The sequence below is a fragment of the Prionailurus bengalensis genome, chromosome D1 (genome assembly GCF_016509475.1).
Source record: "Prionailurus bengalensis isolate Pbe53 chromosome D1, Fcat_Pben_1.1_paternal_pri, whole genome shotgun sequence".
NCBI classification, from domain to species: domain Eukaryota; kingdom Metazoa; phylum Chordata; class Mammalia; order Carnivora; family Felidae; genus Prionailurus; species Prionailurus bengalensis.
Genome location: NC_057346.1, coordinates 85,913,584 through 85,937,733, shown reverse-complemented (window position 1 = coordinate 85,937,733; position 24,150 = coordinate 85,913,584). Strand labels below are relative to the sequence as shown.

General features: G+C 35.8%; 1 protein-coding gene across 1 annotated transcript in view; it reads left to right on the top strand.

The window, feature by feature from the left end:
• Nucleotides 1–24,150, top strand: part of DCDC1 (doublecortin domain containing 1) — a 309,876-nt gene that overhangs the window by 229,177 nt on the left and 56,549 nt on the right. The window contains exons 11-12 of the mRNA XM_043582274.1: nt 3,470–3,562; nt 12,174–12,344. Of these exons, the coding sequence (XP_043438209.1) occupies nt 3,470–3,562; nt 12,174–12,344 (264 nt within the window). The remainder of the gene's footprint in view (nt 1–3,469; nt 3,563–12,173; nt 12,345–24,150) is intronic.

The following is a 24,150-nucleotide window of genomic DNA, read 5'->3' as shown; positions in this document are numbered from 1 at the left end:
GTAAGATATAGTCAGAACAAACTGTTTCTCACTGCCTTATTTGGTAGAGACTTGGTTTTTCATAGTTACATACAAATTTTAGCCATCATTCTGTTTATTTTTTTTATTGAGGTATAATTGACATATAACATTATATTAGTTTCAGGTGTACAACAAAATGATTTGATATTTGTATATATTGCAAAATTACCACAATAAGTTTAGTTAACATCTGTCACCATATAATGTTATAATTTTTTGTGTGTGTATAATGAGAATTTTTAAGATTTACTCTCTAAGCAATTGTCAAATATGCAATATAGTATTATTAACTATAGTTCTCATGCTATACATTACATCCCCATGACTTATTTATTTTAGAGCTGGAAATGTGTACCATTTGACCCTCTTTACTTGTTTCACCCACCTTCCACACCTTCCCCTGGCAATCAGCAATCTGTTCTATCTATGAGCTCAATATTTTTTTTGGAGGGGGGTTAATATTAAACATATAAATAAGATCATATGGTATTTGTCTTTCTCTGACTTATTTCACTTAGGACAATATCCTTTTTTTTATTTTTAATTTGAAGTTTCTACCCTCTTTACATATGAAAAATTAGCCTCAGAAATATATAACCCACTGACAAAAATTATTTCATACATTTTAGATGAGAACAGTAAATCAAAAGCATGCGATTTTGTCATAATGAAGAAACAAGATCTTCTCCTCTAAAGTGACAGGAGAGAAAAATCCTGTGATTGTTGTCATGACATGGGTCTTGAAGAAAAGATGCTATTAGCACTGCATATTATTTAAAAAAATTTTTTTAAGTTTCTATTTATTTATTTTGAGAGAAAGAGAGAGACAGCATGAGCAGGGGAGGGGCAGAGAGAGGGAGAGAAATTCCAAAAAGGCTCCTCACAGTCAGCGCAGAGCCTGATGTGGGGCTCGAACTCATGAACCATGAGATCATGACCTGAGCCAAAATCAGGAGCCAGATGACTGAACTGAGCCATCCAGGCACCCCAGCACTGCATATTACTTATACCTTATGGGGAAAATCCACTCTCTGAATTTGACTTTTTACTTTCAATAATTTTCTCTAGATGATTGTATTAAAATCTCTTTTGGAATGGCTGGTCTGTTTCCAGAAAAGGCCCATGTGTGTATCTTTATATTTTGTTAACTATTCATTTCTCAATATCTTACTGGATTCTCTATTTGGTATGCATATGATGTTTTCCAATAATGTTGATAGGTTTAGTCCTCAGCTTATGTAGATTTGTATAGTGCTTCTTCAGAAGTTGAACATTAGAATGGAGGTGATTTTCGCAACTGTGGTGCTTTCGAAGGTAAAAAAATTCCCACCTTTTAAAGAGTTATGTGGAAGCAGTTCTAAATGTCATGCCTCTGGGAAACCTCATTAAAATCTGACTTACTGCTGGGGCACAAAAGAGTTTAGTAGCTCTGTTTTTGTTGTGTTTTGCTTTCCTGCAAAAAAAGATCTGCTCTCAATGTTTGTGCATTTGGAAATTAAATTTGTAAGAAATGGATGAGCTTGGTGAATATTTCCTAGTCCTTCTTCTTCACCCATCTCTCCCTGAGATGAGAATCCCCCCATTAAGAAATAGCCATGGAGACTTGACACAACTATATTGTGCCACCACTTACACACAGGCTTCTATGAGGTAGATATTTGACTTTTTTTAATATTATGTTTTTATATTACTTCAGTACAGGAAAAAATATTCTTTGGAGAAAGTGATCCTAAGAATAATTTCACATAATGATTTTTTTTCCAGTTTAATTGAGATGTAATTGACTTAGAGCACTGTATAAGTTTAAGGTATACAGCATAATGACTTGACTTTCTTATATATTGTGAAATGATTACCACAAGAAGTTTAGTTAACAACCATCATCCTATTAGGCACACACACACACACACACACACACACACACGAAAAACACTGTGTTTTTTCCTTGTGATGAGAACTCTTAGGATCTACTCTTTTAACAACTTTCAGATATACCATTCAGCATCGTTAACTGTAGTCATCATGTTGTATATTACATGATGATTATTTTGTAACAAACTTGTTTTTAGCGGTTCTCAATCTAGGACAGGGATCAGCAAATTTTGCCTGCTGAGCAAATTCAGCCTGCCTCTTTTTGTCTGTTTTTTAAGTTTTACTGAGGCATAGCTACATTCATTCCCTTATGTGTTGTCTATTTCATGCTACAAAGGCAGAGTTGAGCAATTGCAACAGAGACTGTATGCCCTACCGCCCAAGCCTAAAGTATTTAGTCTCTGGCCCTTTACAGACATGTTTGTCAACTCCTTGTCTAGGGTGATCATCAAAATCACCTAAGGATTCCTGGGCTTTTCCCCTCTACCAGGACAGAATCTAGGATATACTGAGCTATATTACCTGTCATTGGATGAAGAGTTCACAGTTTTGATACTATTCTTGTAGCATATATCCATAACTAGATTGAGGAAACTGTATTATTGATTCCCACCCCTGTTTTATCTCAAGTATATGGGTTTTGAAGCAAGGTATGGATTAAAGATTCATGTTAACTCAAACATTATTTTCCAAGTATACAACTGAGAAACATGAATTAAAGCAACATTAACAAAACAAGCAAAACAAAACAAAAGCATGGCCATTATTCATTCTTAGTCCTCAACAAAGAGATACAACATGGCAAGTCCCTTTCTTGAGAGTTGTTAAATATTCCAATTCACAAGTTTTTGTATTAGGCTGTTTCTTTCTTTCTATTAATACCAGTTTGCTGAGTGAATATTATTGTGTTAGTTCAGCTTTTTCCTTTCATTGAAAATAGCTTCTGTTTCAATGGGGATTATTTATAAAGAAAAACAGAATGGACATATTCACCTTTTCATAACATATGGGTTAGCAGCAATAGTAGACCTTTATCTGCCTTTGTAAGTGGATCAGGTTGTATGTAACTGTTCAGGTATTTAAGATACACTATTTTTTGTCATGAAATACTATAAGTCATTTTGAACTGTTCTAGAGTGTTTGAATTGATGTTTGCTTTTGGTTTATGTTCCTGAATTTTTATTCTGATCTAACAGCAGCCAATTTGTTCCCTACTGGCAATGAAAAATTGTAATAGGAAACTATCAGCCTAATAAAAAAAATTGCTATGCTCATTTTGATAAAATACTTTTAAAAAGTATTCATCAAATGTCTGCAATTAAGGATCCTCTCCCAAATCATATTTTAGTAAACTTAAAAACAATAAAAATGGAAGTGAAAGATTCAGTGTTAAATGTTTTAAATATAAAAATGAACTTTCAACTTAATCTAAATGGGGTTCATTTTCATATAAGTATGGGCCAAATTAGTTTGAAATTACCTTCCATGATTATATTAAATTGGTTGTTTGAATAAATGTTGCAGTTAGGTGTCAGTAGGTGCCTGTTTTCATGTGATTTATTTATTTTTTTCCTAGTTGAACCTGGCTATAGATGAACAGAAAGAGAAAATTACCAAAAAAGTAATTCTTTCAATAACAGCGAAGGAACACCATAAGGCACAAGAAGAAGTAAGTAACTTACTTTTTAAGCTGTATGACAAAACTATAATGAGTGCTCATTTTAAAATTAAGACATATTTTACTTGGTTCTGATAGTGAACCAGCTATAGTTATCTGATAGCAACAAAATGGAAAAAAAATTGGTCAAAAACTGGAAGCATTTTATTGATCTAGGCAGCTTGAAAAATAATTATATGGTTGAAAGAATAAATATTGTAATTTTTTGAAAATACTTCTGACAACTTTCTCATAAATTTCCTAAATTAGGAAATTATTACATGCAGGTTGAATCTGTAAATTATAACTAACACATGCTAACATAGGGAAAAGGTTAAGATTTTATTAAACTTTGAATAAGTACCAAATATTATTTTTATTTTCTGAGTTTCTAGGAATGGAGTTATTGTTCTGAATTTTAGAAATGCTAACAATGTTATCTCCTAGCAAGGAAAAACTGTAGTTTTCAAATGTCAAGCTTAAATGAGCTAATCATAAGATTCTGTAGGCAATATTATAATGAAGAACTATTAAAGCAAACCTTCTCTCCAAAGCTCATGCTGTGAAGTTGACAGCATATTCCATAAATGAAATAATAATACAAAATTGGTGTTAGACAAAAGGGGAAAATGATTTTCATGTAGTTTCCTGGAATGTAAAACCATTTACTCTTTCTGAGGAGAGATCATGAATTTGCTAATTCCCATGTACCACTGTCAGTAAATAAAATCATAATCAACTTAAAGAATAAGGTAATGTGAATATATGAAAATTAAATTTTCATGTCATTCTCTTTTGACATTTCGGCAAAGAAATCTATCCAAGCTTTGGGGTTTTAATATTTTCTTATCATTGTGATTGCATCTGTCCAGCTATGTATTTTACAAAAAATGAACAGGTACAATGCATCACATTTTCCTCAGAGAACTCAGGTCTTTGAATTAGAGATTCCAATTAATATTTGGGACTTGTATATGTCCATTATTAAAGACTATACTGTAAGTATAGATTGGTAATCTCAGTAGAGAATATTTCATAAGAAATATTCAACTTGAATAGTTTCTAGATGTAGCAAATAACAATTGTATAGATCTAAGTTACAGTTCTCACTCATTCTACTTAATATTAACAAGTTAAAAGACTAGATTTTTTAGTTACAAATTTTAAAATATTATACTCTATTCATTTGGAAATGTTTTATCCCAGTTGGAGAGTTTTATTACATGTTTTATAGTAATTTAAATTGAATCTATCATGTATCTTGATATGGTAAACTTTAAGAAATACAAATAAATTTCTCTAGTTAATAGCATTAAAATTACATCTATAATGTGATGTAACACAGTGACAAATTATTATTAGAGATAAATATAAAACACCTAAAAGAATGAACAGATAGATATTTTCTGCCTTTTAAGTATTGTAATTATTTTTTTGATATTTTATGCAAGTCTATAATTTCATTGGAACTGAAAACTTGAAGCGGCCCAGGAAAATTATCATTATGCTAAATGTATCATTTCAAATGCCACCTTGTTAGCCACACTGGAAATGAAAATGATCTTTTCTGGAAAATCCAACAGTATTCATGTTTATTTGCTATTTCTTCTTTATTGTCATCTTAATGCTTACTTAATACCGATATACTTCAGTGTTCTTCATGTACGATACGTTATTTGGTCCCATATTTGCTTGATCAGCTATGGCTTCAAATGGCTTCTGTTTGCTTAAAAAATCAAATATGCAGGGGCGCCTGGGTGGCGCAGTCGGTTAAGCGTCCGACTTCAGCCAGGTCACGATCTCGCGGTCCGTGAGTTCGAGCCCCGCGTCGGGCTCTGGGCTGATGGCTCAGAGCCTGGAGCCTGTTTCCGATTCTGTGTCTCCCTCTCTCTCTGCCCCTCCCCCGTTCATGCTCTGTCTCTCTCTGTCTCAAAAAAAAAAAAAAAAAAAAAAAAAAAAAAAAAAAAAAAAAAAAAAAAAAATCAAATATGCAGGAAAGGGAATATAGTTTGTGTGTTTTGTGAGTATATGTGTGGGTGTGTATGTAATAGTCTCTAAATATATCCTATATGCTATGGTAATAATTTCTATGTTATTACTTTGAAAGTGATTATATTAATTATGATGTGTAATTTCTAGTGTTTGGTTAGAAAAAGTGAGTGCTGTCAAGTTTTGACCCTAATTCATATTCAGAAGTGTGAAATCATGGTAGTGAAGAGAAATGAAAATGTTGGGAAGGGGGAGAATTACTTCAAAATTTATTTTGCCCACAGTTTATTTTTTACAAAAATATTTTATTTCTAGATATAGTTCAAAATCCAAACTAAACATCATAAAATCTGAGATTTACATTTCTGCTGCCTATAGTTTTATCTTAAAACCTTGTTTTATTTCATGTAATTTTTCCACGTTAAACCTAGAAATAATGTATGTATCATAAGACTACTTTGAGGCGATGTTACATGTTAAACTAATTTTTTGGAAATGATTTGCTGGAAATATGCATGCAATTTGTTATTGTTGGTTTAAAAGTTATTCCAGGTTCTCTGAAAAATAAATACCAAGATAGGACTAGATGTGTATGTATTGTATTAGAAGAAATGTCTTTGAGAGAAATGGGGAGAACTCTGGGTAAGGCTGCAAGACCTATCAGACTGAAATGCAGGCTTGAACTCAAGTGAAGGAGAGAGGAAGGGCAGACTAGATGGAAACATCTTAGACAGCGGTGCAGTCTTAGGAATGACTAAGCTTCACAGCGGTGAAGCTGATGGTGTATCCTTGACCTAAAGCTGTCCTTCAGAGGAGTCCTATGACTCCCTGAGTTAGACCTGCTTCAGTATCCTCAGCCATTGGTATCAACCTGGCGAAGGATTTCAGAGCACAGTATCTGGGACTCTTGGTTCATTATACTCCTGTCGTTAGAAGCCTATGAGGCACATTCTCATACCTTCCTCAGAAGGTGTAGCTGACATTATTCTTGTTGCCATCAACATAGCCTTATAAAGACATTAGAAATATCTTTATTTTAGGTGAAGGGGAATCAGAGTACACTTCTCCTGATGAGCACTGAGTAATATATGGAACGGTAGCATTACTATATTATACACCTGTAGCTAATATAACACTATATGTTAACTACTCTGGAAACAAAAATTTTTTAAATGTCTCTGTTTTAATGGCTCCTTCCTCTATGAGTGGATGGGAATGTCAGACTCTTGAATAGGCTTAAAAGCAGCACACAGAAGGGCCCTCTGGCTGGAAACAAGATAAGTCTTCTTCCAAGATATTTCCATTTCAGAAGGGTTCTGGAAACTATTAAAAAGTTGGGAGCATTTGAAGCGGTATGAGTAAGAAATGGTGCACACCTCAAGTTCTCTTGTAGCTACACTGCAACCCATCCTTCTAAATCAAGAGATACCTTACTTTTCTCATAGGCTCTCATGTCTTTTCTAGTCTTTGTTCATCAAGTCTGGGTTATGGTTCTTTTTAACCTGGAAAACACTGTGTCCTTGGGCCTGAAATCAAGAAGAGATTTTAGGAAATTTAAAATACCCATTTTCATCTCCCTGTCCCCTTTCTGGTTCTTCTTAATTATGTCATAAATTAGAAAGTTTCTTGTTCTTAAGTTTAAGCACTAACCTAGCTTGGAGACCACCCCCCCATGTATTGTATGCCATGTATGCCATAACATTCCTTGCATAGAGGCTGCAGCCCTTTGTGCTGATTTCAAGTGATAATTTAGTGCAAAGTTCTCTGGAGTCCTCCTTACTAACATAAATGGACTCATGGGCACATAGCAATCAGGCAAACAGCTGAACTCATCATTAGAAAAACCAGGAGATCCTCAAAACCTCATTCATTAATAGCCAAACTACAATGTACAGAATGTATAGTTCAGAACATACAACTTCAATATGCATACGTTTTAGAATGATTAGGAGCAGAATACTATTTTGTGCCAAAATCTAAATCTAAATCATCTACATCATTTCAAGAATTTAAGAAATTCAAGAGTTACATGAATGTGTCATAAAAACATGACCAAAGTACCTAATGTACGTTTTTAAGCAAAAACCTCTGTGTATGTTTATAGACAGGTGTGCATTTGCATTCTTTCAGAAGTTTGGTCTTTTCCTCATCGAATACTCATATTTTTTTTGCTACCTTCTGCTCATTTGTCCCTCTCCCAAATTCTGTACAAGTGTCACTTCCGTGCTGCATTTCCACGGAGAATGAAGAGTAGAATGTGTAGGCTTTCTGCTGCACAATGAGATGGTGCATTATTTCAACATATGCATACGTAAGCCTTCTTTTGTGAATGGGACTGATAGGGTCAGATAATGTTTAAAGGGAAAGGCTTTATGTCTCTCAGGCCTCTATGTTTCCGCATGGATGCTCCCACACACACATAGATTGAATTATGAACAGACCCATTAATGCTGGGATCACAAAAGGTCAAGTTTTGTCTCCTTTTACCCCTATTCACATTGCCTTTGTAGAGAGAGAGAGAAAAAAAACGGATTTGCAGGAAAAAAAGATTCATGATGAGGAATTTTAAAGAGCATTTTTCCCCTTCTAGCAACATCTGTGATTTGAAAAAAAAAATCATATTATGTAAAATAATTCAGGATTATTGTATTACTTATCCAATTTTTGATATATGAGTTATTTCATGTGTAGGGTTGTCTTTAAGGGTAATATGTTATCACAATAACTGAAAACAAAATGTAGCACTTTGAGCATATCTTAAAGACATTATGAATATGTAAAGAAACAAAGTTTTTGTAAAATTGAATGGAAATTTTATCAAAATGTCAGTGGCAGGATTCTTGATATGTTTTCTCATATGTTTAATATATGTTAATTTTTGCTAGGACATCTTATTTCATAGCTTTAACTTATTAAAAAAACAGGTGATAATTGGTATAATTATATATACATTAACAGATAATCATGGAACAATTGAAGTAGCAAAAATGATAGAGACATTTTTTGAAGCAACAAAGGATTCATAGGAAATGAAACTTTTAAGGCTCTAACCAATAGCCCTTTAGGATGCAAATGACATCACCAATTGTATGGTTGGTTGATTTCTGATGTCACATGAAATTCCCTATCTGTGAAAGGCTATGGAGTGTGACAGTAAAACCAGTCATGTATAAAAATGTTCTCAAATCAAAGCCTGAAATAATAATAATAATTCTTCTTCTTCCTCCTCCTCTTCCTCCTCTTCCTCCTCCTCCTTCTTTTCCTCCTCCTCTTCTTCTTCTTCTTCTTCTTTTTTGGTGGTTTTCTGTAGTACAAAATATAGTAAATAAAACTGAAGAGAGCAGTATTACTGACTAGCCTTATACATTAAATGATACTTAGTATACTTTAGAGACTACATAAATTATGTTTTTTTGAATCATTTGATTTCAATAATTTGAAATAATTTTGATTCATATGATTTTGATTCATATGATTTCAATCATATGAGCCCAGCTGGGGTTAGGGCTAGGTTCAGAGAGGATCAGTGCTTTGGAGAAACGGCATCTGGAGTCTTTGTATTTAAGGGCTTTGGTTCTTGGATTTAAATTTTGTCAGATAACTATAAGAGCAAGTCATTTGGCCTGTTTTGGTCTCTAGTTTTGGTATGATACATATTATTATCCATCATTTTTGATGATAATTCTGAAGGGTAGTATATGAAAACAAGCCTGGAAACTGACTAACATTGGATCATTTATCATCTCTATATTTTAAATGTTACAACTTTATAATAGAGTTAACAGTACTATGGAAAAGCAGAGAAATTCGCTCCAGAAAATAGATCTTTGATCTTGAATACCATGCTGAGGAATCTGGGGAAGTAACTGGAAGGTTCAATATGCTATTGAAGGTAGATTAATTTTGTGGAGGTGGCAGGATGAATTTGAGGTGGAGAGACCACTCAGTAGACCACTCAAAACTCACTTGTTTTGGTAATTCAAGTAGGAAGAGAGGATGAGGAGATGAGGGCATGGACCAGGTATTACTTATACAAAAGGGAAGGTAGGAGAAGAAATATATGAATTTGGAAGAAGGGTTGGCAAACTACAGCTGTAGGGCCAAATCCAGCCCATTGATTAGTTTTCTAAATAAACTGTTATTGAAGAGGAGCCTGGATGGCTCAGTTGGGTTAGCCTCTGACTCTTGATTTCAGCTCAGGTCATGATCTCAAGGTTTGTGAGTTCAAGCCTGGTGTCTGGCTCTGTGCTGACAGTATGGAGCCCGCTTGGGATTCTCTCTCTCGCTCTCTCTCTGCTCCTTCCATGCTCATGCTCTGTCCCTCAAAATAAATAAATAAACTTAAAAAAAAGTGTTATTGGAATACAGTCATGACTATTTATTTACATGTTGTCTGTGGCTACTGTCAAAGTACAACTGCAGGTTCGAATAGTTTTGATGGAGACTATGGCCCATGAAGCTGAAAATATTTATTATCTGTCCCTTTTAGAGAAAAAGTTTGCAAATTCTTTATTTAAAAGAAGGTTTCTTCAAAAGAAGTAGATAATTGATGACATTGGGACAAATAAGAGAGGTATGAAAGACCAAAGAAAAATGGGAATCTTTTAAATTAGCTTGTTCATATGCACATAATGCTTCTAAAGTTCTTGAAAAAAGTTAAATGTAACTGAAGTGTTTATATATACTTACAAAAAACCATATACGATCTTGAAATAACTACATAGAATAGAAAAATTAATATTCAAGTTATATGGATGATAGTACAAGCTTGTTTTCATTGACTTCTCAGAAATCCTCTGCAGAAGGGATAGAAATCATGGATATAACATCAGAGTTGGAGTAGACTGGGGCAAATACAATATTTTCAGTTGAAAGAGAGAGAAAGAGGATGAGGGAGCCTCTTGGAGAACAATTTCCCTTTGTTCACTATGGACATTGAAGTGAGATAGAGAATCTATGCAGCAAATAGTTTCTTTTTTTTTTCCTAAGAAATTTTATTTTATTTTGTTTTATTTTTTTTTAATATATGAAATTTATTGTCAAATTGGTTTCCATACAACACCCAGTGCTCATCCCAAAAGGTGTCCTCCTCAATACCCATCACCCACCCTCCCCTCCCTCCCACCCCCCATCAACCCTCAGTTTGTTCTCAGTTTTTAACAGTCTCTTATGCTTTGGCTCTCTCCCACTCTAACCTCTTTTTTTTTTTTCCTTCCCCTCCCCCATGGGTTTTTGTTAAGTTTCTCAGGATCCACATAAGAGTGAAAACATATGGTATCTGTCTTGCTCTGTATGGCTTATTTCACTTAGCATCACACTCTCCAGTTCCATCCACGTTGCTACAAAAGGCCATATTTCATTCTTTCTCACTGCCATGTAGTACTCCATTGTGTATATAAACCACAATTTCTTTTTTATTTATTTATTTTTTTTTAAATTTTTTTTTCAATGTTTATTTATTTTTGGGACAGAGAGAGACAGAGCATGAACGGGGGAGGGGCAGAGAGAGAGAGAGAGAGAGACACAGAATCGGAAACAGGCTCCAGGCTCTGAGCCATCAGCCCAGAGCCCGATGCGGGGCTGGAACTCACGGACCGCGAGATCGTGACCTGGCTGAAGTCGGACGCTTAACCGACTGCGCCACCTAGGCGCCCCTAAACCACAATTTCTTTATCCATTCATCAGTTGATGGACATTTAGGTTCTTTCCATAATTTGGCTATTGTTGAGAGTGCTGCTATAAACATTGGGGTACAAGTGCAGCAAATAGTTTCAAATTTTTATCTGCATTATGTGAAGTAGGTTAGGGATAGGAAAGATACACCAAGAAAAAGAACCAAAACTTGATGTTCAGAAAACACCTAGCTTTAAAAAAGAAGAACTATAATAATATAATGTGCATTAGGCACCTACTATAAGTTAGACATTGTATTGTTCATTCTGTAATCTCATTTAATTCCTAATATGGTGAGGCTGGTATTATTCTTCATTACAGATGAGGGTTTTATTACCTGTTCATTGTCTCTCAGTCAGTAAATGGGAAGAGCCATGATTTTTAACCCAATATTTCAAATAGACCCTGCTCTATTCAGAGTCATTCATAATTCTAAATGGGTCTAATTTAATCACTTCAAACATTCATAGATAAAGTGAATTTAAGCTTTTAGTCTCTTTTGGTCACTACCATATGTCAACTAGTGTTTGTGTAAGAATCCAGTCCATTAGAGAAAACATAAGTCTATATAACATGGTGTTCATATAATAAAATTAAATATTGTCATTGGTACATAGTTGGGAATAATTGAAGTCTTAGGAAGATTTTATTTTGTTAATCAGTTTAGAAGTCCTTTGCAAACTTTTCAGAAGCATGTTTCTTTTCATATACAGAGACATTTTTCATTCCTTGATTGTAAATGGCTACCTGAAGTACAAAGGTTATAAATTTTCTCATAAATAAAATTAGTCGATGGAAGAATGCATATCTTTTCTGTTATCTTTACTTGAAGGTGGATCTATACTCAAATTCTTGTTTTGAAGTCATTTTTCCTCCCATCAAACTAGGTACTCAAAAATCTAATAGGTGTGACATCAACAATTACTTCTTGCTAACAACTCTTGTAATTTAACCCCTTCAGGTGAGCAGGCTGATTGATGAATTGCAGACAGCTATCAAAAGCAACAGAGGTCATCTCTCAAAACTTGGCCCCCAATTACAGGCTGAGCAGGAGCAATTCTCCTCTTATGTCTACCAACACATTAAAAGCCTTCCAGCAAACACTCTTATCCCGGGAGGCCTGCAGCTCAAGGTGGGTGTCATTCTATAACTCTCGCTGGGTTCAGCTAGAGACGAAAACACTCTGCACCATTTGAAGACCCTTCTAACAATGCCACTCAGCTTGAATTTCTTTTAATATTGTCTTTCTCAAACTGGAGTTTGGCTTACAAGTGCTAATATTACCATTCAGGCAGTATGTTTTAAAAGAAAATACCTAGAGGCCTTTGAAAAGTGGATTTATAAGCTTAAGTAGTTTTTCCAACTCAAGAAAGTAATTTTAATGAAGAAATTTAATCATGTGAACATTGAATACCTTTCCAAGAAACATATATTTTTAACAGGAGTCAATATGTGTTTCAGTTAAAAAAATAGCTTATTTAGAGAAATAGGCAAGGCTTTAATAATTGACAGACAGTGGCAATAGGAATTAGAGGTGAAAGGCCAGGTGACTGATTGATGTTCAAACTACATTTCCAAGGAAAAGGATCTGTATTGGATAAGTGTGACACATGTCTGAGTTCACTTGGTAAAATCAATACTTAAGAATATACTGGGAAAAAAGGTGAATTGGTTATTTGTCAGGACAAGATGGCTAAATGTCCTAGGCTACCTTTTGTTATTACATCTTTCGAAGAGAAAAAAAGTAATTCATACTTTACTAAAGTGGATTAGGTACTGAAAGCTTAAGGAATTGAAATACTTTTCTTTATCATAATCGAGTGTCCATGTTAAGTCTGTCAATTGTTCTATAATTTCATATCCCACATTTCAAGAGAAAAAATTTGAATTACTCAACAGATGGCCCTTTTCCATCTAAGTAATGAACCATTACGACTCATCATTTTCTTTGTTTATATTTAGATTTGAATGTGATAGCATTCAAAGTAATTATATTTCGATCAGCCTTTATCTCTATAATTCTTCTTTCTTAATTTCAGTTTTATTCAACAAATATAAACTTTATATTGTAATTATGAGCATTTTATTTTCTATCTATAACTTTTTCAAATGACATTTACATGTTTGCATTTGGAATGAGAATATTACCACGCAAAAAATTGACCTTTGGGGAAACGTAATTACACAATAAACAAAATTTATTTTCCATAATCTGTACTAGTCAGCTAAAGGTTTAGGAAGCTATGCTTAAAACATCAAGGTCAGGATTCCCATAGTACAGTAGCATTCTTCTTTTCCAGACTTCTGACATGGTTACAGATCTATTCCAGCATTTTGCAAAGTACTTGCTATTGATTAAGACAGGAACTAGGTGAGGGAGCGTGGTTGCCTTAACATTTATTCCCACTCATTTGTATCAGCAACTATCATATGTCCTGGAAAAAAATGAAAGTTTTTTTCCCCCTCACAGGTTTGTTCCATATTTCTGAATTTTTTCTAAAGTTTATTTATTTATTTTGAGAGGGAGGGAGGGAGAGAGAGAGAGAGATAGGGAGAGGGAGAGAAAGAATCCCAAGCAGGCTCTGCACTTACTGAGCCAGATGCAGGGCTCGATTTCTTGAACCATGAGATCATGACCTGAGCCAATATCGAGAGTAGGACACTTAACCAACAGAGCCACCCAGGTGCCCCTATTTCTGAATAATTTTTATCACATTGGTGATAGTTATTCACATTAGCACATGGGCTTGATAGCAAATATTTAACTTTAGGATCTGAGCTACTACTCTCATATACTTCTCTTTTAATATGCTTAAAATTCTTTCCATATTAGCAAACAGAAGAGGAAATGTATATATGCAAAACCATCTTCTTGTGTTTGGTTTAGACTCACTGTGATGTTCAGTACAGTACCCATGAGCCACATGTAGCTATTTAAATTTAAATTAATAAAAACTAATTAAAATGAAAAATCCAATGCCACCTCTCATATGTCCATGACTTTCCTGGTTGTAGCACTGAAACCTTCACATCCAGGAAACCTCTCAGTCCCAGGCAAAACAGATGGTCGGTCACCTAGTCTTATCTGAGTTCTCGCTCCCTTCTCTAAGGTGTTCTCCATCTCTATTATTCTTTTCCCATGAGCTACTCAGCTTCTCTCCTTTTGCCCCAGTTTTCACCTTGGGAACATCCAGTTTCTCTTAGGGAATAAATTCCTTTCCCCATATTCCAAGAAACCTGGGTATCAGCCGCATCCTCAGGCTTTAGCACAGACCACTGGTCTTTCAATCTTGGCTGTCATATTAGAATTATTTAGAGATGTTTAAAAAAAATCAATGCCCCCATCTCCAGAGGTTTTGATTTAATTGGTTTGGTAAGCTGAATCTTGCTTCTACTGGTCTGAGATTGCTGATTGTTAAACTTTCAGAAATTTTGTCAGCCAGTTGTTAAATACAGCCATAATTAAAAATTATATAAACTGGGTACCTGGATGGCTCAGTTGGTTAAGTGTCCAACTCTTGGTTTTGGCTCAGGTCATGATCTCATAGTTTCTGAGTTTGAACCCCCCCATCGGGCTCTGTGCTGCCAGTGTGGAGCCTGCTTGGGATGCTCTCTCTCCCTTTCTCTCTGCCCCTCCCCCACTTGCTCTCTCTGTCTCTTTCTCTCTCAAAAATAAATAAATAAACTTAATTTTTTAAAATTACATAACCTTACAATTAAATAGGTCACACCTAAAGGAAAGGTAATAGGGGCGCCTGGGTGAGCCAGTTGGTTAAGCATCCAACTTTGGCTCAGGTCATGATTTTATGGTCCGTGAGTTCGAGCCCCAGGTTGGGCTCTGTGCTAACAGCTTGGAGCCTGAAGCCTGCTTTGGATTCTGTGTCTTCCTCTCTCTCTGCCCCTCCCCCGCTCATACTCTGTCTCCCTCTGTCTCTCAAAAATGAATAAACAATAAAAAATTTTTAAAGGTAATAGTCTTCACTTCCTAATTATTTTAATACATTTTGCTAGTACCTATTCTCCTTGAAGTTATTTATGCTATCATGTCTGTATAGTAGAAACACTATATAATGGTCTGCTACTGTGCATCTCTTCCAAAGTTTATATTCAGTGATGGCTTGTAGTAACTCAAAATTGTTGGGAGTAGATGTTTGGACTGATGGGAAAGAAACTGAGATATGTAGTTTTCTAAGCCAGTTCTTATGTCTGAAACAGCCAGAAAGGAGAGAAAAAAATGGATTAGCAAAGTATATCCCAAATATTCAGAATTGCAAATCTTAGAATTGAGGCATATTCCCGTACTTCCTCTTAACTAGGGAGAATTTGCTAATTTCGACTGAAGAGCTATTGAACAAAAGCCCACAGCATACCATCCTTAGTTAATTCCAGAATCAGTTCATGTCAGTTTCCTGGCTGAACTCTAATTTTCCATGGGGTGTGGATGAGCTGCCCTTACTTGGAGCACATTCTCTAACCCAGTTACCTCTGAGTTACTGTGGCCAAGACCATATATTTTCTGGTTATGAATAACTATCTCACCTTATGACATGACCTATGCAGAGTGTTAGATGATATATCCATAAGCAAATATGTTTTCTATTTATAAATCAAAGTCTAGTTCTAGTAAAAAATAATAAAAAATAATACAAAAAATTCCCCTTTTCTATCCATTTTGATCATAGAAAAGTACCTGATTAATACAATAAATTAGGATGATCATCTTTCTAATTTTCTCTCTTTGATGAACTATCACTCTGTTTAATATTTATAGTTATATGTATATTTATTTATATATATTTTATTCATTATAAACATTCGTTATATATAAATATATTTATTTACTATAAATATTTATTTTACTTATTTTTAGTAAAAATTTAAACAGGATAAATTTAAATAATTTTAATTTAAATAAATTTAATTTTAAATAAAATAATTTTATATTTATTATAAATAAATTTATTTATTATGAATATAAATATATATTTACTTATATTTATACATATTATATCTTTATGTTTATATATACATTTAAATATATTATACATCTATGTTTATATACATACATGTGTGTGTACAAAATAATATTGTGTGTGTACAAAATAATTGATTGTAGTTGTCATCATCTTCTAGAGCAGAGGCTCTCAATGATGGTCTAAAGGCCAGGTGTGATTCAAAATCCCCTGGGGTGCTTTTTCATATTGTATGTGGTTGTCTTTACCTCTTCACTAAGGTTCTCATCCTCATCATATCTCTCACTGATAATTCACAAATAGCAGCTTTTGGCTAGATCTTAATACTAGCAGGTCACCTCTCAAAAGGACACACTCTTCCTGTGTTCCATATTGCCTCAGTTCCATTTTTGCAATTACATGGCATAATAGTATCGAGTTTAAATGGACATAAAAGACAAAGGACAGAGAACAACTAAACTGGATGTCCCATCACTGGTATGGGAAAGTTCCTTGTTAAAAAAAAAAGAATATTGAAAACATGACATAACAACATTAAGGGGAGTTTTAAGAAACAGTTACATCACCCATAACCACATTATGTGTTATAAGACCATTCTCACTTTTGCATATCATTTCCATTTGCACTCATTTGCCCTATATACTCATAATACAGTGTGCGTTTTTTTTGTATTCTGGTAGACTCTCTTGCTTTCACATCATGCCACCTTTTAGGTTGATGAAATTTCTTATTGTTTTTAGATTTAGTAGTCACACTCAATGCGCACCATAATTTATGAAGTTCTTCAGGTTTTGGGAGCAACTTCTTACTATTCCAAACCTTTACTTACCTTATATCCTCTGTCAATGCCTCCACCCCCAGCGACTTTGAAAACATCTGCTATAGCCATGGCTCAGTGACTTCTGCTTTTCCAGTCTTGTTCTTTCTTACAACTCCTCCTCTTCTTTGTCCCCATGGAGATGCTGTCAGAAATGTTAGTGTTTCCCTGGGAGAACAGGAAAGAAAGGGTTGATAGGAAATGGTATTAACAAAGCTTTAAGGGATGGTGGGTGGAAAAACTAGAAGGAAGTTGTGTGATTGTGACAGAGAATTGATAAGCAAGAGTGTGGGATGTGTGAGTGGGTGGGAGACAGCATGGGGGAGAACAAGTGGAAGATGGGTACAGGGAAGTCTTTACAGTAGAATTAGTGCTTTTCACACACAATTGGTCAATAATGCTCTGTGGGTTGTCTTCCATTTGCTTCCAGTAGAGGCAGATCCAATTTCTGTGAGGGCTAGAGCTTATACAAAGTGGAGGAGAGGAAGCTCTTTAAAATGAGGGCTTAAAGCGGATATTTATTTGGAATGAGAAAGTAAATCACAATGAACTAATGGAGGATTGGAGAATCTTTCTTCTGAGACCTTTTATAGGCAGCTTCTCAGAAATACTTACATAGAAATACCCCTTAATTGCTAGGGAGTTGTTGGCTTCTCCTCCCCACTTATAACACTCTGTAGCTCCCAGCAACTTCTCTTACTCTCATGAGCTGGAGCAAGTAAGGGTTCTGAAGCTTAAATCTTCATTAACTTTACATTAATCCATTCTTGTTGTGAGCAAGGGAAATATGGTGGATTTTAGTAACCAAACCAAAACAAAACAAAAAGATTCTGATGGCTGTGATTTTAGCCTTTCTATTTGTGTACTGTTTGGTTATATTGTTCTCTTATAAAGAAATTTAAGCTTTGGTAAAGGGATCATTTGAAGATTTATTTAAAAAATTTTTTTAAGTTTATTTATTTTGAGAGAGGAAGAGCATGTGAACAAGGGAGGGGTAGAAAGAGAAAGAGAGAGAATCCTAAGTAGGCTCTGTGCTAACAGCGAGGCTCGATCTCACCATCCATGAGATCATGGCCTGAGCCAAAATCAAGAGTCAGCCGCTTAACCGACTGAGCCACCCAGACACCTCCAGAGATTTACTGTTAAAAGAATATCGTTGTCCAGAATCTAGTTCATCTTCTGGGTAGTATGGTAAGCATCTAACAATTTGTATTCTACTGGTGACAGAAAGAAAAATGATTTTAAATGATTAGTGCAGTAAATCCGCACATTATCCAATACATACTCTGTCTGCAAGGCATTGTGCTCAGTACTATGGGAAGATGCAGAGGAGCCGGAAACACACTTGTGGCCCATTCCCATGGTTATTTTCATACAGTTAGAGCAATATGATGCCCTTTGAAGACAATGAGACTAATGTGTGGGCTTTCTTAGCTTTTTGCTACAATTTCATCATTCTAGTTTATCAGCTTGTTTCTATTTAGAAAATGGGATAATTTGACTGATAATAGAAAAGATGCTAACTGTTATCTGTGATACCTTCCTGGCTTTTTCTATGCTTTGGATATCTGAATTTGGATTTAGATATTTGAATTTGGAATTTGCTCTACCAGTGGCACAAGAGCACTATGAATCCATTTGAGATTTACATTCTATTTGGTGGTCATTTTTTTAAAGTTTAAAGTTTTCTAACCATACGTATTAAAAGAAAGTTTATTTGGGGCGCCTGGGTGGCGCAGTCGGTTAGGCGTCCGACTTCAGCCAGGTCACGATCTCGCGGTCCGTGAGTTCGAGCCCCGCGTCGGGCTCTGGGCTGATGGCTCGGAGCCTGGAGCCTGTTTCCGATTCTGTGTCTCCCTCTCTCTCTGCCCCTCCCCCGTTCATGCTCTGTCTTTCTCTGTCCCAAAAATAAATAAACGTTGAAAAAAAAAATTTAAAAAAAAAATAAAAGAAAGTTTATTTAAATATTTAGGAATCTATGGAACAATTAAATGAATAGAAGGAAATAACTGAGGTTATCCATAAAATAGTGGCAAGATTTTTTTTTAATAGCCCCATCCCTGCATGTGTATTATGTCCTTATTTCCATTGTACATCCTTTGATTTTTGTCTTTCTGTTTAACCCACTTTTCTTCTATATGTATTTACAATCCCTGAATGCTGTGTTATTTCACCTACGTTATTTAAAATAAACAATGGAAAACCAAATTTAGGTTATATGTTAAGTACAGATACCAAAACATGCCAAGATGACATTCATTTTCAAAGGAATTGTGGCTAGAGTGGCAAAATTAGAATATTCAAGGTTATTGTTAAGATTTTAAGAACATTCAGGGTGCCTGGGTGGCTCAGTTGGTTGAGCATCTGACTTTGGCTCAGGTCACGATCTCACAGCTCGTGAGTTCAAGTCCCGCGTAGGGTTCTGTGCTGACAGCTCAGAGCCTGGAACCTGCTTTGGATTCTGTGTCTCCCTCTCTCTGCCCCTAACCCACTCGCATCCTGTCTCTGCCTCTCTCACAACTAAATAAACATTAAAAAAAAAAAAAGAACATTCATTAAATGTTGATCAAAATGTGATGAATGTAATCAATTTTTATGTGTGGATTTTATCATAGTAGGCAAGTGTTGGATTGCTCCTTTTAAAGGCAAGAAACTTGAGATCCTATGAAGGCCTTCCAACATTTTATGGGATAACTATTAGCAGTAGGCATTGAAACCATTCACCTACCCTGCTTTCCATTCTCCTTTCCCTTTCCTTCCCCTTCCCTTTCTTCCCCTTCCCTTCCCTTCCCTTCCCTTCCCTTCCCTTCCCTTCCCTTCCCTTCCCTTCCCTTCCCTTCCCTTCCCTCCTCTCTCCTTCTCTCTCTCTTTCATCTTTCAACTGTTGGGGGGGGGGTGGGTGGGTGGCGGAAATGCCAGTGTATTCACCTCAGCCTATTTCCTGACAGACATCTGCAGCCAGGTGTAAATCTGTGTGCAGGAAGATTGTATCTTCCTAGACCCGCTGAAGAGAAAAACTGCATCTGTATCAAAATTAGGGAAGAGCAATTGGTTGGGGCATCAGCTCCCATGCAGAGCTGGTTGTAATGAGACCAGCTTTCCTTGCACAGTCCTGACAGCCTTGAAGGTGCCCAGAGAATTGCCAGGTGGGCAGTCAGCAGGGAAAGTCCACAGGCCAGAGCTGGATTACTGTCCCAGCAGTTACCCGGACTAAATGCAACCACTGAACCTTACTGCTGTAGGCACGCTCTCTCTCTCGGGGAGATTGTCCTTCTCCATAGCAGTTAATTTGTTTTTACCTCTCAATTAGCTTTTTCACAGAGTGTTTGAGATGCTCAAGTCATTGAGATTCTCTTCCTACATATGCTCCCGTCCCCTGGATTACCCACTGACATCTATGTTAGCCCAACTCACCATGAATATTATTAAGCGTCAATTCATCATTTGAACGTAGAAATGAATACAGATTTTCTAGTAAGTGCAAATGAAGTGATATATTTACACCTACTTAAGATTCTACTTACAATTTCAATAATGTTTTATGATAAAAAATGGATTATTTATTAAATTAAAAATGTACTGCCAAAGATGGTAAACTTTTGTATAGGTTTTAGTTACCCAGCGTACTTATTCATTTATTAAGGGGAAAATCAAATTTACAGACATAGTTGATATATTTAAACAAGACATTGAATAGCATTTAAAAACATATACTCTATCCAAATATGAGAATATGATCTCTGAGACTGAGAATTTGGGGACGTCTCATGATTTAGCTCATATTTAATCTTAAAAGTGTTCGTTTTCCCCTAATAAAATATAATTTGGGGGATGTGGCTGTTTTTCTCATTTAAAAAGGACTTATTTTCTTTGAAAAGAAATATATTGAGCCCAGGAACTTCCAAAAACCTTTATTTACTAAGCTCTGGTATATATCATATTATACCCAACTACTGACAGGACTTACACATCTGATATTTTAATCCCAATTAAATATAATTTTACGCACTAAATTAATTTAGACAAAGTGAGATCCTTATTTCATTTCTTCTTGAAACATCCTCATGTATAAAGGGCTTATTGAAATTACTTAGCTTAGTACATGACAGGCAAACAAATTTGCCTTGCCTCTGTCATCTAGATAATTTTGAACATTTTCTTATCTCAAATTTAGTGAGAATTGTAATTGGATACAAAGAAAATATTTTTATAGGCCCATCACCTTGTTTTGAAAATTTTACTTTGTTCATAGACACAGAAAAATGGGATGAGAGTGAAGCTCTTTAAAAAATATTGTAACAAAACAATGAAATGTGACTTTATTTAAAAAAATTTTTTTAATGTTTAGTTTTGAGAGAGCACAAATGGGGGAGGGGCAGAGAGAGGGGGACAGAAGATCTGAGGCAGGCTCTACAGTGATAGCAGCAAGCCCAATGTGGGGCTCGAACTCACAAATGGACAGATCATGACCTGAGCCTAAACTGACTGTTCAACTGAGCCATCCACTCACCTCATGATGAAAGGTGACTTTAAATGCATAAAAAGGGAATGTGGGCCCACTCTCAGGTGAACTGTGAAGCCTCCAAGGGCCATTGTGCAGGTTCTCCACCCTCAGCCTCTGTTGGCCTTTCCTCCACCCCCACCTCCCAACCCCCAATTCAGACGGTCAGATACCCCATGTTCTCATTTACCACCTTGTTTCAAGATTTACTCTTTTGAAAAGGGCATGCTGCGCTTTCTTTCAGTCTAAGACGGTTTTCAAAAAAATAGTTTTCTTAGATCAAAATTCTTTTTTGGAGTCTACTATATAAATGAAAGTAGGATCTACCCCATTTGAAGCCAGATGGTGGCGGCCTCCACAGACTTACTTATTGGGTTTGATCTCCCACTTGGGACCACAAACCCCCACTGTTGTCCTCTAAGGGGTTCCAGAGAGCAGAGATTAGAAATCACAGCATCACATAGGGGCACTTGTACCCCAATGTTTATAGGAGCACTATCAACAATAGCCAAATTATGGGAAGAGCCTAAATGTCCATCAACTGATGAATGGATAAAGAAGTTGTGGTTTATATACACAATGGAGTACTACATGGCAATGAGAAAGAATGAAATATGGCCCTTTGTAGCAACATGGATGGAACTGGAGAATGTTATGCTAAGTGAAATAAGCCATACAGAGAAAGACAGACCATATGGTTTCACTCTTATGTGGATCCTGAGAAACTTAACAGAAACCCATGGGGGAGGGGAAAGAAAAAAAAAAAGAGGTTAGAGTGGAAGAGAGCCAAAGCATAAAAGACTCTTAAAAACTGAGAACCAACTGAGGGTTGATGGGGGGTGGGAGGGAGCGGAGGGTGGGTGATGGGTATTGAGGAAGGCACCTTTTGGGATGAGCACTGGGTGTTGTATGGAAACCAATTTGACAATAAACTTCATATATTGAAAAATAAATAAATTAAAAAAATCACAGCATCAAAAGATCAATAACCTATAAGGCTGAATAGCATTTCTTTTGTGGTATTTTAGTTATGACAAAGGAGTAAATCTCTAACTGGAATTTCAAGTATTGACAAGTTGGTGGGAGAGATATTTTTGGGGTCAGAATCTTTTGGCTTTCACCTTAAATCCTACCCTGTATGCAGTCACCCGACTTACACCTTCCAAATGGTGGGCTCTGCTACAACTTAAAGAGGAAATTTAAAATGTCTCTCTCTCTCTCTTTTTTTAATGTTCACTTATTTTTGAGAGAGACACACACAGTGCAAGCAGGGGACGGGCAGAGACAGAGGGAAACACAGAATCCAAAGCAGGTTCTAGGCTCTGAGCTGTCAGCACAGAGCCTGATGCGGGACTGGAACTCATGAACCACAAGATTATGACCTGAGCCAAAGTCGGAGGCTTAACCGACTGAGCCACCCAGTCGTCCCTAAAATGTCTCTTTTAAAATAAATTATTTTCTTAGGTATCCCTTTTCTGGGATTAAATATAATATTATTTGATTTTTGGTCCAGATGCCATTTAGACTGATAAAGTTTAACAATTCCATAATTTGTTTTCACTTAAGTGCGTTTTAATTTCCTGGGACTAAACATATTGGCTCCTTACCTGTGAAATACCATTTAAAGACATCTATTAGGCATTAAAACACTTTTTCTTATATGTAATATAAATATACTAATTCATTATTAAGTTTTCATTGCCTACAATCCCATAATTTTAATATTTGCTTTGTGATTATCACTTTATCTGAATATTTAAGTTAGACATGTTTACTGTTTGGTTTATAATATACATTTGAGAAAATACAGAAAATGTGAATGTTCTAAAAATTAGTAAGTCTATAAAAATGGAAGACATAACAGTACATTTATTTGATTTAATGTACATGTAATGCTAATTCAGTTAGAGTTGATTTTCTAGCTCCAAAGGTGACTTTGAATTCTGATTGGATAAAGATTTTTTTTTCACAGCTAATTAGCTTCTTACATAAGACAAGTATTTCATTTTAATTTTCCTTTTCTTTGACTTAGGTTAAAAAAAAACCTTTTACTGTAAAATACATTTCTGTGCCCTTAAACTTTTTCATACTAAGTTTCATATTAGTATACTTCCTAATACTAGATAAAAGGGTGAACTTTGATATTTGTAATTAAAAACACTATAGGATTTGATTTCTAAAGATCTCCTTACCCCTTATGAGTCGAATTGCCCCACGCGAGTCATCTAACCTTTGTGAGGCTTCCCTGTAAAATGTGCGGTTGCTTTGAGTATTGAGTAATTTCTGTGTGTAACTGTGCGCCATGCACTCCAGATTGCCGTGCATGTGTGTAATGGGTGCGGTGCCACACCACCAGAGTCCCTCGTCAGGACTGAGATATCCACCCCTCAGCTGCCACAACTATATTCTTATTGGGCGGTTGCCCTCTGTGTAAAGGAGCTGCATCTCCCAAGACTAGGCCTTCATCCTGGGGGCAGGATGCAGCCAACATGTGGTTCGTGCACAGAGCAAAGGCGTGATTGCTCCCTTGCTTCAATTCTGGCATATGCTGAAGGGCCGGCCATTCTAGCTCTAGGGCTCCCACCAGAGGCCTCTGTTGCAACTGCATCACACTCACCTTCACCTGCCCCTTCCTGCTTTCCTCAC